We start from the raw sequence: 19,095 nt of genomic DNA on the forward strand, positions 1-19,095 counted from the left end.
AATGCAGGTTCTTCTGACGTGCTCTTTATTTAATACAAATCTAACAGAACGTGCACCAACGAGGACTGACATGGACAATGACGCGACAAAGGACAACTGGCACACAGGGCTTAAATACACAAGAGAGGTGCAGGTGATTGGACACAAGTGGAAGCAATCAGGCAATCACAGGACAGGAAGTGAAGTTACCCAGAGACACGAGACACAAGAAAGCTACAAAATAAGACAAGCAGACCCAAACCGTGACAGAACCCCCCCCTCAAGGACCGAATTCCAGACGGTCCTAAAGGAGGGTGGAACCCAGAAAAACAGACAAGGGAGGGAGGGCGGGGAACCCGACAACCCCCGGCCGCCCAGGGGACTCCAAGGGTCGGCGGCACGGGGTCGGGTCCCTCCGGCCGGGATGACCGCCGGACCTCAGGGTCTCGGGGGGTCTGTCGGGTCGGCTACCGGGCCTCAGGGTCTCGGGGGGTCTGCCGGGTCGGCGATCGGGCCTCAGGGTCTCGGGGGGCCTGCCGGGTCGGCGACTGGGCCTCAGGGTCTCGGGGGGCCTGCCGGGTCGGAGACTGGGCCTCAGTGTCTCGGGGGGCCTGCCGGGTCGGCGACCGGGCGTCAGGGTCTGGGGGGGTGCCGGGCGGTGCGGCTCCGGCATTGTTGTGGCGGGGGGCGGCGAGCTGTGCGGCTCCGGCGTCGTGGCAGGGGGCGGCGAGCTGTGCGGCTGCGGCGTCGTGGCGGGGGGCGCCGAGCAGTGCGGCTCCGGCGTCGTCGTGGCGGGGGGCGCCGAGCAGTGCGGCTCCGGCGTCGTCGTGGCGGGGGGCGCCGAGCAGTGCGGCTCCGGCGTCGTCGTGGCGGGGGGCGCCGAGCAGTGCGGCTCCGGCGTCGTCGTGGCGGGGGGCGCCGAGCAGTGCGGCTCCGGCGTCGTCGTGGCGGGGGGCGCCGAGCAGTGCGGCTCCGGCGTCGTCTTGGCGGGGGGCGCCGAGCAGTGCGGCTCCGGCGTCGTCTTGGCGGGGGGCGCCGAGCAGTGCGGCGTCGTCGTGGCGGGGGGCGCCGAGCAGTGCGGCTGCGGCGTCGTCGTGGCGTGGGGCTCCGGCCCAACCCCTGACCCCACCCCCCCTTCAAGGACCGACTTCCAGGCGGTCCCAAGAGGGTGGGAGGGAGGGGTCATGGTCAGGCGCCGCGGGGCCGGGACCGGGGGCGTGGTTCTCGGGGCAGGAACGGGCGCTGACCGGGTTCTCGGGGCAGGAACGGGCGCTGACCGGGTTCTCGGGGCAGGAACGGGCGCTGACGGGGTTCTCGGGGCAGGAACGGGCGCTGACGGGGTTCTCGGGGCAGGAACGGGCGCTGACGGGGTTCTCGGGGCAGGAACGGGCGCTGACCGGGTTCTCGGGGCAGGAACGGGCGCTGACCGGGTTCTCGGGGCAGGAACGGGCGCTGACCGGGTTCTCGGGGCAGGAACGGGCGCTGACGGGCGTCTCGGGGCAGGAACGGGCGCTGACGGGGTTCTCGGGGCAGGAACGGGCGCTGACCGGGTTCTCGGGGCAGGAACGGGCGCTGACGGGCGTCTCGGGGCAGGAACGGGCGCTGACGGGCGTCTCGGCGCCGGAACGGGCGCTGACGGGCGTCTCGGCGCAGGAACGGGCGCTGACAGGCGTCGTGGACGGTGTTGCTGCCGCCGACCTCGGAGGTCCAGGACGTGGGGATCGTACCTGGCCTGGAGGAGGGCGGCCAGCTCCAGCACCTGCTTCCCGCGTTCGCTGAGGACTGGAGGCTGGGCGCTGGCCTCCCACTGCGAGTCCCAAGCGGTGTCTGGACAGCGGCGAGGGCGTCGACCGGGACGCCGCCCGGAGCCTGCTGGCGAGCCGGGGTCGGCGTTACGCCTGGCAGCCTGCTGCACGCTGCGGGGACCGCCGAGGGCCAGACGGGTTCCCAAAAACGGGTTCACAAAACTGAATCCTGCTGAGTCCTTCCATGGTCGCGTCATTCTGTCACGTAGGGTGCTGGTGCAGGCGGAAGCAGGACTCAAATGCAGGTTCTTCTGACGTGCTCTTTATTTAATACAAATCTAACAGAACGTGCACCAACGAGGACTGACATGGACAATGACGCGACAAAGGACAACTGGCACACAGGGCTTAAATACACAAGAGAGGTGCAGGTGATTGGACACAAGTGGAAGCAATCAGGCAATCACAGGACAGGAAGTGAAGTTACCCAGAGACACGAGACACAAGAAAGCTACAAAATAAGACAAGCAGACCCAAACCGTGACAGAAAGAGCGCCATTGACATTGTAAACCTGTGTGACACATCTGTCTCTCTCAGGTTCCCAAAAAAACAAACACACCCAAATGGTGCAACAGCTGGTGGATGTATCTGCACTCGACAGAAAGGGAACTTCAGGATTTCCCCAGAAGTTCAGCACAGGAATAAATGGAAGCTGTTTACACGTTAGGAGCAGATAGTAAGGATTTCGGTAATGTAATTGTTTAGCGACGAGCTAGCCGTTTGGGGGCGAGGCGATGCACAGGTTCCATGATCTGGTCCGTTTCACCGCTCTCATCCCAGCGTTGCTATTACACACTTGGTGAGTGTCACGGTTTGGTTCTGCTTCCTGTTTTATTTTGTAGTTTCATGCCTCTTGTGTCCCTGGGTGAGCTTCACTTCCTGTCTTGTCCTGTGATTGCCTGATTGTTTCCACCTGTGTCCAATCACCTGCACCTCCCTACTGTATTTAAGCCCTGTGTGCCTGTTGTCCCCTGTCGCGTCGTTGTTAATGTCTATGTGACATATGCACAAAGTCACATAACGCAGCCAGAGTTTACGGGAAGCAACAAAGCCAAGTAGACCGCTGGACATGTGCTGAGGAATACTGCTGGAACTCTGTTTCCAGATACAAATAGAGCCATCTGCTGTGGGTAAACTGGGACTGAAACTCGGTCAGTGTTCTGACCTGCAGCTCATGGGCGTGGACCCCAGTGTGTTTTTCCCACAAGGCATGCTGGGAAGAAAATGACTGCGAAAGTCCCAGGAAAAGGACACATGCCCGGGTCACGGGCCACATTTTCAGATTCCCACTTAACATGCGGCAAGCACAGCGGTGCCACACCAATAGCTGCACGGCATCGGGGGACAACAGCGGCGTGGTGAGTTGTCGGCGGGCTGCGGCAAAGAAAACACCAATCCCCTTTTTATCTTGGCCCTCCCAAACTCGCTCTTGCTGTAAACGGCTCGGCTCCGGTCGCTCTCTGAGTCACGAGCTGAAGATGACTTCAAATCCCCGCGACACAGCGGCAGCTGCTGCAGCAAACGCGACCAAGCCGCACACTGGGGAGGGTGGGGGGGTGGGGGGGGGTAATGGCAGCGCGCTTTCGGGGGGGGGGGAACGTGAGGGGTTCCGCGAAGGAGGAGCTCGCAGGAGGCAGTGCAGTGAGACAGCAGTCAGGTTGGCCAGAGCCTGGTCAGCACATCTGTGTGGCCCTGGCAACCGTGGATCGGACAAAGGCAGATCATTGCATCCAGATGTTGGAGTAGCACTCGGTGGGTCCGCGCCACGCGGTTCTGTTCAGAGAGAGGGGGCCTTATTTTCTAACGCTCTGTGGAACCCGAATCTTCAAATCTGTCGGCGAACCCGTCCGTCTTCTGTAAGGTGAACTGCATTCGGATGACTCACAACACGTCGGGCTGGATCCGCAGCGAGCGATGCGGCGAGGACAGATCTGCAGCGGTGAACGCAGGCCCTGCCGTAGCACCTGCAGAGCGCCGAGCTCGAAACCAGCAAAACATTTCGTGGAAAACAGGATTTTGGCATCCTCGTTTCGGTCATCAGTCATCTAAAAATGCTTTCTTGGAATCTGCGGTTTCTTCTCTGGTCCGCAGCGTGGCATGCAGAACACCTCCCAAGAAAACATGGATGAATTTGGCAGGAGGCGACTCTCCAGGGAGCCGTTGTGCTTCACTGCGCCGAGGCTTCAGAGTAGTTTGAACTCGTGGTCTCGCTGTCCTCCGCTTTGTTGCTTTCCCTCTGGCTGGATGCTTGGCTTCTTTCTAAAAAGGGTCTTTCCCAGAATAAAGCAACGCTGCGGTTTACTGGGGTCCGTTTAGCTTCTCCAGCTCACTTGAAGGTCCTCCTGGCCTTGCTGGATGCGCACGCGGACGGCAGCTGTTGACGGGTCCTTCGGAAGAGGAAAGAGACACACTCGATAACCATCTTTTTTTTGTGTGTGGACGCCACAGAGCAGCTGCAATCAGGCCATCCTTCCCAGGTGTTAACTTGCAAATGAAGCACATGCCATCAATTAACACCAATTAAAAGGAGTTCTTAGGACCAGAATGGGAACCTTTTGGATTTTGCAGTGTGGATGATCAACTTAAATGCGTTGCCTGTATTTTAGCTGTTTTGGATGTTAATGTTGTAATCGTGTGAGGGGTGTTTATTTGAATGTGAACCCCAGGATGAGAAACTATTGCCAAGGCCACCTCCAATGAAGATATCAATGAACAGCCTCCATCTTCAAACCCATCCCGACCACAAAGAACCAGAGGCTCACAATGAAGACCTTTGTGTCCTTCATTCAGCGCAAAAATGCAACTGTGTGATCAGCTTAATCACGTTGGTTCCTGTCTCGATTAAACCATTTTCTTTGAAACATTTGAATCATTCCTTGAAATTTGCTGACTATGTGACTCTGACATGGTTTGCTGCAGCCTTCAATCAAGTAGTAAATATGTCAGTTTTGAATGCTCATAAAGCAACACCCCTAATTTAACCTTCTTTGACATGAGGGAGGGGCCTGTCCTTCAGCTTGACAGGGAAAAGAATGTGTGTCTAACTGAAAATCATGTTTTGAATGAAGCTTCCTGCTCTCACATGGCCTTTGCCACACGGAAGTCCTCGCACATCTTTACACAAAGACGTTTTCCAGATTCAGCATCTTAGAAGTTCATCTGTTAGACAGAAGTCCGATTTAGAGATAAATCGTTCCCGTGGGCTTGTAAAAGCCACGTGACACTCCTCAATGGTAAATCACGCTCCAGAGAATCTACAATCCAAGGGCTTTATTTTATGCATTAGATAAGACGTCTTGACAATCCAAGACATCCTCCCTGTGTCAGTGTCCTTGAGGATCCTGTGCATCATGGCAATGTGAGAGGCCAAGGAGACGAGCATGATGAGGCGTCAAGAGAAAAAAGCGGGTTTTCCGTGAGCGCTGCAGATTCCTATCAGGGGTGCTGAGCTCGTCGGTTCCACACTTTGGAAGCCGAGATACCGTGAGATCGTCCACCGTGATGATGCAGTCATGCAAATTCACGGTGTCTGCCGCGAGAAAGAGCAAAACAAACAAAAGAAACCGGTCTCTTTCTGGTTTCAAGTTATCGCGACATGCGATACCGTGACAGGAGGGCATTGTGGGGCTCAACTGAGTCGGGGGAGGGGTGGGGGGGGGGGTTCTCTACTGTGGACAGAAACTCTCAAAACCGCGAGTGAGCGCACATACCCTCTCGTTCGACGAGAGACTCTCTGTCGTCTTGTGTTTCGAAAGGATCAGTTTTCAGCCGGTGAGACGACTCAAGGAGAGGAGACACTTTACAAAGCAAAGAAACGTACAGCCACTTGTAGCTTTTGGCCCGTTGGGACACAGCAGTTCTCCCCGTCTTTTGTTTCGTGAGTGTTCTTGCAGAGGGTGAAATGAGAAAAACACCAATACCAACCCTCTGCCTTCCTCCATGCGACAGTCTCGTCTCAAAAGAAAAACAACGCAAAACAAACCCTTCAGCGAGCTGTCACTGACACGTCTTAATACCACAGTCATGACTTAATGACACGTCGTATACGTGCGGCCTGAGTCACTCTTCTTGGCGGAGACGAGGCTCGAACAATCACACGAGGGAGTTGATGGAAGTCTGTCTGCGGGATGCACCTTTCCTCTCGACCCCGCACAGAGCCTCATTGTCTTCGGACCAGAGGCGGATCTGTGTGTGTGTGTGTTTGTGTGTGTGTCTCTCGTGCACGTTGGCGCTTAGGCCATTGTGCGAAGGGTTTCTTCCACTTGCTGAAGACCGGTTCAGAGTCGTAGCTGAAGCCCTCACCTGGATCCTCCCGGTGTGCGTGAGACGATTGCATTCAGTCCTGAGGTAATATCTGAAGAGAGGGGCGGGGGGTATTTGCAAAGCATGAGTCTTAAAGCCTTCCAGGATTATGGCTTTGGACAGTGGCATTTTCTTGGATTATGCTGCACGTACTGCTTACACTCTTCCTGATGCCAATCCAAGCGGAGCTCAAGTCAAGTTAATAAAGCTGCAGACATTGGATGAGGCAGTGTAACTACACAGCTTTTAGTCAGTGTTATTTCAAGATTGTTGGAAGACTGTCATTTTGTGGCATTGCGTGCAATGAGTCTGTATTTGTCACGCTAATGACATCTATGACATTGTGTATTATTGGGTGATAAACAACTCTGTCTCCTGCAAAAGAGGCAGATCCTCGCTTTTGCCTCCATGCTTCCTCCGTCCAGCTGATCCAACTCAACCGCGGCCGGCAAAGTTTCCGTCCGTCTGTGTGTGCAAACCGGTGTTCTTCCCCGTGCCAAAAAGACAGAACAGGCTGCTATTAATTACAAAGAAATATTATCCTCTTGCGGGAGGTTCGCAGCAACGCCAGTATCCAAAGCAAACAGACACGGTGTGTTTGGAAGCTTGGTGCCTTGTACAGCTGCCACGGCAAATCCAGGCCCACAGATCCTCTTACAGCAGATCAGAGCGAGGGGGGGGGGAGCTTTGCCATCGCGATTGCTGCGGCATCCTAATTCGCGTTTATCTCCGCGCCTTGACTGAAAAGCGGGTGGGAAAAAACGGATCGCGGCAGCGGGGGGGGAAAAAAGTTCTCTGAATCGACTTCTGCAGCATCGCAGGCGTCCGGATGCACAAGCGTGTGCGATAAGTACCTTCCAACGCACGCGGCGCGCTAGCAGATGGTTGTGTGGGAGGCATAACGCCATGTCAACCCTGCTAACCCTAGCGCTGGAGGAGGAGACGGAGAGGACTGCGTCCGTTGCACTCGAGAAGGCACTTTTTGTTGCAGAAAGCCTTTCCAATGCCAACGAACCCGACCAGATGTGAAGCTGGACTCTTCTCCAGCAGGTGTTTCTAATACAATTTGACAAAAAACGGGTCGCGTTCGAGCTTGAACGAAGTCATCAAACCATCAAACAACGTCAAGCAAGTCAGCCTCATTTGGCTCGAAAGGGATTTAGTTACACACGGCCCTCCACTTAATTTACAGTTTGAGCCTCTTAGGCGAGGGGCCCCTCGGCGGCGTCCCGCAGGGCTGTGCATAAAACCGTCGTAAATAGCCATTATTCCCTCGACATTGCCTTCAAACCGTGAGGGGAGGGCATCCTGTGAGCACTCTGTGTCAGAATGATGGATGAGGCTGGGCCGCGCCGTCGTGACGGGAGCGACGTGGAGGGAGATGTGCCCGAGAGAGATGATACCCAGCGGGCCGCTTGCAAACACACCGCTGACCCTTCTTTTTTGTATTTTTTTTCATTTACGCGTCCCAGAAGGGTTCCCGGGATTGTCCACGAGGGGAGAAACTCCCACGGCTGAACCACAGCGCTGCACATGTGGGGTATGATGACAGTTCCGGCTCAGCGTGCACATGCTTTAACTTTAGGTATCCAGATTATTGACGGCAGGAAGTTGAAGCCCGTGTGCAATAACACAGAACATTTAAAACCATTAAACTGCTTATAAGACGTTTGGAAACACTTCATCCATCAATAATCTGGAACCAGTTAGAGGTAAACCATACCTTCAATATTAAGTATCAACTTCCAGAAATGTCTGAATTTTTGTTGTGGGTTTAGTCGACATCAGTCTACGTGAACCAGGAAATCAACAAATAGAGAACGGACCGTTTTGTCAAGAGGCGTAAAAGCACACGTCGTTGAAATCTTAAAATGTAGATTCAAAAGAATTCAAAAGCAAAAAGTGGGACCCTGCTGAGACATAAACGACTGTTACTGTCATCGTGGTCTCCATCAACAGCTTCTCTCCCCCACAGAGACTCAGGGGGAGACAAAAAAGCTGCAGCATGCTCGCGTTGTCCGGGGCTTGTTGTGTCAAGGCCTGCGATTTTCTGCCTCTTTTTGCACCTCACACGACGCTCACTCCATCTTTAAAGGGAATTTCAGACATTCCGCCCGAGGAGTTAAAAATAAACCGGCCTGCGGGCCACTATTACACACAAATGAAATCCTCCCTTCGCCGTGGCTTGGAGCGCATGAAGCTCGACGCTCGAAGCTTGTTCGACCCCGCGTCCGATTTGAGTTAACCTCCTGATTCCCGTATTTACACCGGAACCCTGTTTGCTGACATTCAAAACAAAGCACAACAAACTCTCTGGCAGATGTCAAGGCCCAAACCCAAACGTTTGCAGAAAATTAAAAAAACCCCAAACCAAGTTGTCTGATGGACACGCTGGTTGTTGCGTTGAATTGAGTGACCCGTTAGGAGACCGAGATGTTCTATAAAACCCCCTCGCCTTCATCCATCCAGAGAAGTTCTGCCCTCGTTTCCTGCATCTGCTCGGCTCGTAACAGGAGCAGCAGAACCCCCCCCCCCCCCCCCCCCCACTGACGAACCCACAGGTGCTCCTCTGGCGCAGTTGTGGCGCTGAGTATTTCGCTCGAGGGGTAGTTCTGACAGTCAAGTGTTGAGAGAGAGAAGGGTGAATTATGGGTTTTCTCGCTTCCTCTAAGCGAAGCTTTGCAGGCGGGCTGGGGGATTTAAAAGGGGTCAATGGGGGCAGCGCGTGTGTGTTTTCACGTCTGATGACGAATGCCAGCTCGTCATATCTGTGCACAGGTAAATATAGACAAGTTTAAAACTAAAGAGAGCAAACTAAATAGAGCCCTTAGAATTTACGTGATTTTATCCTTTGTGGGGCTCACTGAAAATAAATATTCTCCCAAAGCACCTCATGTCTGGGACTTAGTTTCTGTCCAGCCGTGTCGGGGAAAGACAACGTTCGAGTGGCCACATGAGACCTCCTTCTAAGGGGCGTAACTCATGTTGCAACATCCCTTTGCTTCATAAATCAAGCATTAAATAACATTTAAAAAAATGGATTCTGGGGGGAAATACATTTCCTTTGTAAGGCAACAATTGCATTTGCTGTATGGGAACAGGCCCAAAGCAGACCACAACAAGAAAGTATTTCTTTAAAAAACAAAATTGGGGAGGGGGGGGATGGGTGACCGTTGTCTGAAAATGTCAAAAGGTTTGTCTGTTTGAGTATCTGGCTGAAAGCAAAGAAGTAGTAGCTTAGCTGTTATTGGTTACCTCACTGTTTCATTGAAATAAGAGGCCTGACTGCTTTGTTCACAGCAAACTTGAAAAAACGCACTATTGGCCTGAAATGTGCACTTTATCCTTTGATTTTGTACCGCACTGTTAGGCAATGTTTTTCAGTAAATTAAAACATTTGCATAAAGCAAGCCAATCCACTTTTCCATGTTGATAGGAGCATATGTATGGGAAAAAATGTGCACGCTAACGTAGATCACAAACCCTAAAAGCATTTTTATTCAACGTTGGGCAGATTTACAAGGTGCACCTCACTGATCGAATCGTTTACAGCTGTTTGCAGCGTGTGGGAATGTGCACACCTTTCTGCCTGATTCGGGGAAATAAATCCATTTGAAATGGACAGAAAGGCAGAATGTTTATCCAACTTTTGGAGAAACATGTTGTTTTAAGGGTGATGCAGCAATAAAAAGGATGGTTGCGACAGACACTTTCTACAGCTTTTTGGCAGCTGGTCCTCTGAATGAATGGTTCGAGGGGTGTAAGTTGCAGTGTGGAGGAGATCGTCTCCACTTTTATTGCTATTGGCGGAATACATAGACTAAATAATGGTTGTGTAATGGAATCGGTGGTACCTCAAACACGGTACAATAAATGGGGGTGGTCATGTTCATTCATGCTGGCAATTATCTGCCTTTTCATGGCAAAAAAATTAAAAAAAACAGGCGAAACCCAAAGCAACGGAATTATGAACTTTGGAAAGACACTGACCGCGTTGCATCGGTCCAAGATTTAAAACCACTTTAGTGTGTCTGTCTTGTTACACTGAACATTTTGATGCAACCTCTCATGTTCACCTCAAAAGGCACTTTCCAGCCAGAAGAATCTTCAAGTTAAAGGTTTTCCACAACTGAGATGTCAGATGTTGGAGACAAAAAGGCGCCGTGTAAATCATTTGATGTCACATGAATAATATCACCTGAGGAAAACGCCAATAAAAGCATCTGAAACAAATTATGCAGGTAACTCCATACAATGTGGCTCCTCTCATCTGGCCCGTCCCAGAGCTCCGGGGCTCAAGGGCCACTTACACACACTTACGCCCTGACATGACTCAAGTTTGGGAGCATTCACATTCATGCAATGTGAAGCCTGAGCCAGGTGGCTAATAGCGTTGACTGTTAGCTTAGCATAAAGACGTGGGGGGTGAGGGGGGGGGGCATTAGCCTGGTTCTGTTCAAAGGGACCTCCCACGGAACCTCTTAAGCGCTCTGGTTGATGCTAAAAAGGACTCGACCACTCACGGAACTCGGCGAGCCTTGGGTTAAAAACCCAAAACACGTCTCTGGAACCGTCGAATAAGAACAACTCCGGCGCCGGCCAAAGCAAACATTCTGGTCCTGGCAGGGTGACGCCTGCTCGCGTGCTTCCCGAATGTCGGTCCACGCTTCACCGAGACGCCTCGCGAGCCTCCACTCGGCCTCGCTAGCGAGCTGGGCTCCGCGCACCGCCGCGGGGCCGATACGGGCGCTGATTGGCGCTCTGATGCGCGGCCGTTGTTCCGGAGAGATTTCCCATGAGCGTGTAGATGAAGGCGGGGGGGGGGGGGGGTCTTTGGGCTTTGGCCGGAGAACAGCTGGCCTCTCTCTGACCGACATGTGGATGTGAAGAGAGGCCCAGTGTAGCGTTTCCCGGCCTAATTAGCCCCCGTTATCTTTAGCATAGCCTCTGGACCTGTGAGCTCGAAGATTTACCACGAGCAGCGACATCGCCGACGTGCTTCACGTAAGAGATGTCTGCATGTCTGGAGGCAGCGAAAAGACAACCATGCATTTAGCGTTGAAATAAACAACTGCTGCTTCGTGAGCGGACACAGAGGATTGAACTTCTGTCTCCCACGGTGTCCAATAATACGTCCTCTTTGGGAGGTAGGAGACACGCAGGAGTTACAGCGCAAACCAAAACAAAGCAGGTTGATTTTTCCATTTGATAAGAGCTCAGTGGGGAATTTTCCCTTATTTGAATATTTACAGTCCAGCGGCGTTTGCATGTGCGAGGGGGGGGGGGTCGTGTTTTTCCGAGGCGAGTGTGTGCGTACGGAGGTCACACCTGGGGCGAGATGCCCCCTCCCAGATTGGACACATTCCCCCCTGCACACTTTGGTTCACGTTGAGGTCAAAATTTTCAACCCGGGGCGAATTGAGGGGGAATCAGATTCCAGAAGGTTCCATTGCGTCGGGTTGAAGCGTCTTGCCTCGGGAACTTGGAAGACATTCAGCGGTTCCCAGATGCGGTACTCCTCTGCCTTTTCTTATACTACACATTATATATATATATATATATAAAAGAAAAAATGGCACCTTTTGCTCTCCCCTCTCTCGTGTCAGACGCGTGGACCGAAGCCCGCCACCTCGGCGGTGTGTCTTGACGCGGGGAGCGCGCATGCGGTAGCGTCTGCGAGCCCAGCCAAGAGACACCGTGGCGAGAGGAACCCTCCCTTACAGCTCGTAATGTGTGTCATGTGTGTCATGCATATTTGGGAGTTTGAACACTGTCTGCGGGCCGTGAGTATTTTCATTATTCATCGTTTCATTACTCCCGACCCTCTCGGGCCTCCGGACTGGGACTCAAACACCGAGCAGACAAGTGGGGGGGGGGGCTCCTCTCAGGCCACGATCACGCACACCTGCTAACATCTTGAGTTGCCTCGTGTGAGATTGATTTTCTGGTTGTGGTTGAAACAAATATTTTGTATATTTTGTTAAGATTTTTGAAATTCAGGAAACGCTGCACATGTGGCCAATTCAATTAAATAAATATAAAATGGAGCCCGTGTTTTGTTTTATTTTGGAGGTAGAATGACGGGTCGGGGGGGGGGGTTAAAGGTGAGGAGGGCGGCGGGTGAACCAACGGTCACATGTGCCTTTAATGCAAAGTGGTTTCATCGGAGCAGCTTTGGATCTCAATCGCGTCCCCAAACTCTCGACCACAGTTGATTTGTGTGAAGCGCTTCCTCTCCGGGGGGGGGGGACGGAGGGGGGGGGGGACACGGGTTCGGCAGCTCCTTAAATGAACTTCCCCAAGGTGTCTCACATTGAAGCTAACGAGGTAGAGGGAGAGCTTCAGGTGGACGTTTGAGGGAACAAAGGAACGCTGTTTCGGAAACGTTGGGCTTCCAGACCTTGGAGATGAGAGCTATTTATCAAGTCACAAAACACACACATGGCTTGAACGTAACTGTATTGCTTTAATGTTTTTTTTTTTTTTCTTTTCTCCTTAGGAACAGGTTAGCCATGACAATATAATGAAAATGAAAAGAGCAAACAAAATCCGAGACCCTTTTGTACATTCATCGTATCACATTCATACACGTCCCATCGGTACATAGGGGTCACAAATCTCTTCTTTTTCACTGAAACAAGGTAACTTTTGACCCAAAGCCGAAAGGTAAAATGCCATTTTAAATTTTATTTATTTTTTATTTAGAGAACTTTCTCTTCTCAAAATGACAAAAATTGGCACAAAGCTACTCGTTAGTAGTCGATTTCGGTGCATTGTACCTCTCTGCATTCAATGAAGCGCCACCATATGTTCCTCCATTTGCAACAATTAAACGAGATTTAAAAAATGAGAATAAATAAGAATAAATAAATCAGTGACTTTTTTTTATACCTTTGACAGTCTGACTTTCTTCTTTCTGCTATTGTGAATGTCAACGCTTTGTTTTGCACGCCTCCAACGGAGGGAGGGGGGGGGGGGCAAACCGGTTTCTCTCCTCAACCGCCGACGCACTTTTGCATTGAGACGTCAGTAAAAAACGCACAAGGGCCCCTCGCTGCCGGTTCTTAAATGTGCTGCTGAAGCTGACCGAGAAGTGCAGAGCGTGGAACGCAAAGATGGAGGAGATTGAACGTAAAAAATAAGAAATGCAGCATAAAGTGTTTGAATCTTTGGCAAAATCATAAATGGAACTGTCATGGGTGCATACGGCTGTTTTTCATATTGCATTTGAGGTTGGCTTCTGAGCGTTTTTTCGTGCTTCCCTTTTTCTAAAATCCACATAATCTATCAGCTACGACGCATTTGCTTCTAAGAGTGCGTCCCTGCGGGCGGAAACGCACTCAAATGCTTCTGTCCATGCAAATCAGACGCTTCTATCTCATTCATGCCCTTCCTCGCTCTGAGAGAACGCAAACACGGAGAAAAACAAAACATGACGAGCCGAAAAACAAACATGTACATGTACAAAGTAATGTACACCATATATTCAAACACGTTTCAAAATCGTCAGACTTTGAAATCTTTAGCCAAAATAAGTATATCTTTTTTTTCTCAACCCATTAGGTAATCTTCTTTACTGTACAATATATGTATATATGAGTAATCATGAGGGACCAAAGCAACAAAAATAAATACTTTTTCGCTATGTCACCTTTCAAAGTAGTATATCTATGTACATTTATATCAATTTTCCTTAGCTTACTGTGAATGGTTGAGCGTGTGTTCAACAAGCAGGCATATTGCGCACAGTGTGGAAACTTTTTTCAACTTCTTTGCCCTAAAAGGTATCTAAATGTGAATTTTGACGGAAGGAAAAACAAGGGCCGAACAGTCCTCGATACAGTGAAAGGTAACCCTGGCTCAAATGGACCAAACAAAGAGGAAAGAAAAAAATGTCGCCAATCTCGCCGTCATGTGACTACTTCAACAACGGGTTGTCTAATTATCCTCAGGACTCTGAGAAGAGTACAAAAATGTTGTCTATTTCATGCAGCCTTTGACAAGTCATACAACCTCAGTGGACTCGCCTGAAGGTTTTAAAGTCATTTTTAGCACACAGCATAGAATGTTTTCAGTGATGTTGAAGGTAGCTTTTGATGGAGGGTGCAACTTGGGACAACAACATGCATAAAGAACAGTGCATAGGTCCAGGTCGTTGGGCCGCATCCCTGGTGATTTCCAGTGTGTTTCCATGGCAGCGTCTATCAACGGGTGCACTACTGCGAGCGGTTGGTGACGGGCAAGTCAACGTGATGCTTCGAAGGGGAGGGGGGGGGGGGGGGAGGAAGAGGGGCCCGAACCTGGAGGAGCGACGCCACCATGTGGACGAACCGTCCTCCTCTCTCCGACTGCCATGCTATCAGGAGTAAAGTGATTGCAGGATTCCAACAAGCGAGTTTTTTAGAACGAGAGAGAGAGAGAGAGAGGGGGGGGGGGGGGGGGGGTCAGGCTCGGAGTGGGGGGGGGGCGTCCAAAGCGATGCGAGTGTGCATCGACACGCGGTGACCGTGACCTTAGCGTGGCTTTTCTTCTGTTTTTTTTTTTTTTTTTGAAAGTCTGGTTTTCTATGCGCAGTTAAAATCAGTCTTTGTTTCACTGCTGAGCCCTTTCCAACACACAACAGACCCGAAAAATGACCACTTCAAGGATTTCACAATGATTTTCGTGGAAGGTGGAAGAACCAAGCTTAAAGATCAAGCTAACATGCATAAGGTCTTCAGACACTGTTTTGCTAAAAGCCATCAAGGCCAACTTTTTTCCTGAAGACAAATTCAAGAAGAAACTGTATTTCTTTTCTTTTTTCTCTTTTTGTTTGAGACTTCATCTTTTGAAAAGAGGAAATAATAATGGCTTAATAGCTACATCTTTCTTGCACTTGTATTGCAACTACCTTTGGTAAATCAATCAATAAAACGGAAAACCCTGAAACACACAGGTCATTTTTGTGTTCCTCGACTCAACTTGGCATTGTTCCTTCAGTCTTTAACTAGACTTTCACCTCCTACACGTTCCTCCCTTCAACGTTTGTCCATGTTTGTCACGTTCACAGTCCACACCAAGCAGACACTCGTCCATAAATGTCCAAAGTCGGGACAAACCAGCAAGGCAGAGAGAGAAAAGGGTGAGAAGGGAAACGGAAACAAACCAAGGAGAAACTGAGAAAACAGAAGAAAAAAAAGAACTTCATTTCCTGGGCGGAATAAAATCCACCACTGAAGAGGGAAGATTTGAAAATGGCCGCCGCCATTCGGACGGCGTGGGTTTCACCGCCTCATCATTTTGGAGGCGAAGCTGACGATGGCGGAGGCGGGCTGATCGGGGTCCAGCTCGGCAAACAGGTGGCTGACGTTGTCCGTTGTGCTTCCTTGCTTCCGCGCCACGAATCCAAACAGCCTAGTGGGATAGAAAAAAAGTCTAAACTCACAATAACCTGAAACAATAAAGTGAAATATCTATTCATCTGAGCTATAAACATACCTCACTGAGCCACCTCCTTCTTTGCCCCACCTGTTGGAAGGAAAATAACAATGTTTTTGTTTTGCTTGCTTTAAAACGAAACAATAACCAAGCCGGACGGGTCTCGAAGTTTCCTACTTTCTGTCCTGGGGATCAGTGTCGCAGTAGGTCACCGTGTTGATGGGGTAGTGTCTCCGGAAGAAGAGTCTGCAGCGCGAGGGTAATGAACAACCAACACATTGTAGTTATTATCGCGACCGAAGCACCTTTGAGTTGATCTTCCCGCCTCGGAGTCTTTGAGTCAATGCAGGACTCACTTCCTCTGACTGTCGGTGAGCGTGATGCCCTGCGTGGACACTTTAAAGTGCACGGCGGTCGCGGCGGGCAGAGGGTTGGTGGCCAGCGTCTGACTGATCGCCTTGGCGATGGCCTGAGGCCCCGTGAGGGACTCCATGTCCACGGAGTTGACGTAGAGAACGTTGCACGCTGGAGGATGACAACGCGGTGAGATCAATCGCAGAGGAGAACAGTGCGCATGCAGCTCATTGTGAGGGACGACCGTTGTGTGGTTTACTCTTTCGTGCACTGCTTGATAAACTGGGACCCTCAATTCATCCTGCATGCAGGTCAAACGCAGTGTGACGGATCGTTTCAAGGTGCCGAATAAATTAAACTTCATGAGGGCACTTGTTTGTTTTGCGAGACCAAGCTTCGCCACATTCAGTCAGCGTGCACCATGCGGCGGAGCAATGCAGGCGAGCATTTACCGTGGGCGTCCTCGGGAACCTTCTGAACTGTAAGGCAAGCGTGACAATGCGTGAAATCAACCGATTGATTGAATAAAAGTAGGTATAGGGCGTGTTGCACAGATTTAATTTGTAGTGAACAGGTGAATTACAGCGGAGCTTACCTGCGCCCTGCTTCAGAAGTTCAACAACCGGATCGGTAGGCGTGGCGAGCTCCAACGCCTCCTCGTTCGGGTCTATGAGTGACGGAACAGAATAGAGACGAGTTGGAAGGATCGCTTTTTGTCGGACAAACAGATACGCGATAAACAGCAGCGGCGTCGGCGTAGGTGAGAGAGAGGGGGGGGGGGTCGCTGACCTTTGGCGGGGATCATCAGCTTGCAGGGCAGAGCCAGCGGAGTCATGGAGTGCTGGTACACCAGAGCGGAAAGACAACCTGCCAACACAAGGAGACGTCTCTCCGTTCAACCGCGTCACTTCCACCTCAAACGCTGACTGCCAAGAGCGAGCCAATGCACTCACCGAAGTAGGGTTCGTTGGGACAACCCTTCAGGCGGACGCCTTTGGGGCTCGTCTCAATCAGGAAGTGCCTCACCAGCTCGTTAGTCATGTCACCAACTGGGAAACATTGAGACTTAGCGAAACGATTTTGTCTTAAATCTAGAATCTTGTGTTTCACACTTGCCTGTCTTACCTTTTTTGTTGTGTTGGAGGGTTGGTGGCGGGCAGGCCACCTTCATGGCCAACCCGTAGGCCCCTCTGAAGGAATGGCTGTCCCTTATGACGAACGCACCGGGCTCCCTGTCTTTCAACACGTTGATTGCTGGATGAAGGAGGGACCAAGCAGGAGAAAACAAAGAAAGTGATGAGGTGACAAATAGACAAACACGCGGAGAAGATGGTTTTTAATCTCTTCCCCAAGGCGATCAATAAATTCTGAGCGCTGGTTTGTCCGATCCGATCCGACTCTCACCCTGCTCTCTGGTGATGTCCGGCTTGTACCAGAACTTGGAGGTGTCCTGGACGAACTTGACGTTCATCTTGATGTCTGGACAACCATCTGTGCGGACCAAAGAGACACGGACGTGAGAACTGGAGAGGACGCAGACATTCTGCCCAAAACCGCCGCGTCACGTCTCTTCGCATCACCGTATATGGACTTTGAGGCGTCGGGGAGTGTCTGCGTGCCGGACAGGTTCGGCGCGCTGACCCCGCTGGCCGGCGCCGGGTTCTTGGCGTCCGTCCTCTCGGCGTCTCCGCTGGACATGTGCCTCTTCTCCGGCAGCTGTGGGGAGACGGGGAAGGCGGGCGTGGAGGGAGGTTGGGCGCTCCCCTGACGGGAAGCGGCTCCCAGCTCGTCCGGTGTGCTGTGGCCGCTCGCCGCCGTCCGACGGCCCATCAGGGGGCTGGGGGGCACGCCTGCCGCCGCCGCCGTTTTTGCGTTTCGGCCAATCAGGGGGCTGGAAGGGACGCCGGCCGCAGGAGGCATTCTGGCCAGCGAGGGGCTGGCCTGGCCCAGGCGTCTCTGCAGGGCGGGGCTCGGCGGCGTGTTGGTGGCCACTGTTCGGTGGAGGGTGTTGGGGCTCCCGGGGACGGTGTGGACGCCCATGACGTTGACCTGGGAGCCCTCGGGGGAGGCGGGTCTGTAAGGGTAGGAGGGGACGGGACTGTGCGGCGACGAACGAATCCTCCTCCTGCACACAAGGGAACAAGAGATGATCAGTTCGTCATTCACTGCAGCATCCAAATTATCAATAAACATCTGGAAAATGAATCTGAAATGTAGCTCATCTTCTGGTGTGGAACCATTGATCTGCTGAAGGCTATTGATGAGTCAAGTTACATTTTCCCACTCACCCATCAGCACCGTGGACAGGACTGCTAGAAGAGAGAGGAGCGTTGAATGGTTGCGCTCTGAAATCCCCAAAACTGCGATTATCTGAATATAACAAAGCGTCACAGATACGGTCAGTCTCAACTCAGGTGTCATTGAATATCCGTCACTCAGAACCAAATGGGAGGCAGTTGCCGACTTCGGAACCAAACAAAAAGTTTCGAGGAGAAATGTTGTGAGAAGAGCTGGGATGCAGAACAACCGGGAAAGGAACCGCTTTACAGTATATTGCCACAAAAATGTTTTTACCTTGCTCTCCATCGTTAGAATCAGACTCTGACAGCAAGAAGGAGAGCAAGCCAGAGAAAAGGAGATGTGTGGAAGAGGAGGAGACAAGGAGGACACGTGTGAGCGCGCAGCACAACAGGGTCTGTGTTAGCTGTTAGCATTTAGTGGAAGCATTTCCAGGAGTTATACAGCTTCATAGTGTTTTCCATTGGCCCTTTTGGTCCTCTTTAGTAGCTTTAAGGGTGTTAGAATAATCAAATCCACAAACATGGATGAATGAATTATATTTACTGGGCGTGAACTGACCTGATCCCCCAAGGTGATGAGGCTTCAGGCCCATAGCTGACAGAGGAGTCTTTGTCAAACCTGGAGGCGAGCGAGCTGCAGGGCAAAAGAGAGATGTAATGGAAGTTTAACTTTCAAACACAACCAATAAAGAGGAGAATGAGATTAGAATGGCCCATACAAGCCATGCAAGGATGAAAACAAGCAATGTACGGCATGAAAAAGACACAATTCTTCACTACAGCAACAATGCAACGTTGAATGTGTTAAATGGAAGATGTTTGAGGTGCATTCGGTTGCGCACAAGGTACAATTACAATAAAGTATCTTATTCCAAGTGGTCAACAAGCAACACAATGTGCTTTCTTCCACTCCAGGACACCACTCGACTGTTTTACA

The 19,095-nt window shown here is 51.4% G+C and overlaps 1 protein-coding gene across 9 annotated transcripts in view; it reads right to left on the minus strand.

The window, feature by feature from the left end:
• Positions 1 to 12,529: 12,529 nt before the first annotated feature.
• Positions 12,530 to 19,095, minus strand: part of tns1a (tensin 1a) — a 49,882-nt gene continuing 43,316 nt past the window's right edge. For 7 of the 9 annotated variants that reach the window (XM_037474692.2, XM_037474674.2, XM_037474668.2 and 4 more), the window contains 14 exons: positions 18,718 to 18,792; positions 18,433 to 18,459; positions 18,147 to 18,228; positions 17,439 to 17,983; positions 17,263 to 17,349; positions 16,984 to 17,112; positions 16,812 to 16,907; positions 16,648 to 16,725; positions 16,454 to 16,525; positions 16,311 to 16,337; positions 15,861 to 16,029; positions 15,682 to 15,750; positions 15,565 to 15,594; positions 12,530 to 15,480 (listed from right to left, as the gene is read on the minus strand). In XM_037474692.2, the coding sequence (XP_037330589.2) occupies positions 15,351 to 15,480; positions 15,565 to 15,594; positions 15,682 to 15,750; positions 15,861 to 16,029; positions 16,311 to 16,337; positions 16,454 to 16,525; positions 16,648 to 16,725; positions 16,812 to 16,907; positions 16,984 to 17,112; positions 17,263 to 17,349; positions 17,439 to 17,983; positions 18,147 to 18,228; positions 18,433 to 18,459; positions 18,718 to 18,792 (1,616 nt within the window). In that variant the 3' untranslated portion in view covers positions 12,530 to 15,350. The remainder of the gene's footprint in view (positions 15,481 to 15,564; positions 15,595 to 15,681; positions 15,751 to 15,860; positions 16,030 to 16,310; positions 16,338 to 16,453; positions 16,526 to 16,647; positions 16,726 to 16,811; positions 16,908 to 16,983; positions 17,113 to 17,262; positions 17,350 to 17,438; positions 17,984 to 18,146; positions 18,229 to 18,432; positions 18,460 to 18,717; positions 18,793 to 19,095) is intronic. The other 2 variants (XM_037474683.2, XM_062561496.1) reach the window with 1 other exon arrangement.

Source organism: Pungitius pungitius, chromosome 3, assembly GCF_949316345.1.
Source record: "Pungitius pungitius chromosome 3, fPunPun2.1, whole genome shotgun sequence".
Classification (NCBI taxonomy): Eukaryota; Metazoa; Chordata; class Actinopteri; order Perciformes; family Gasterosteidae; genus Pungitius; species Pungitius pungitius.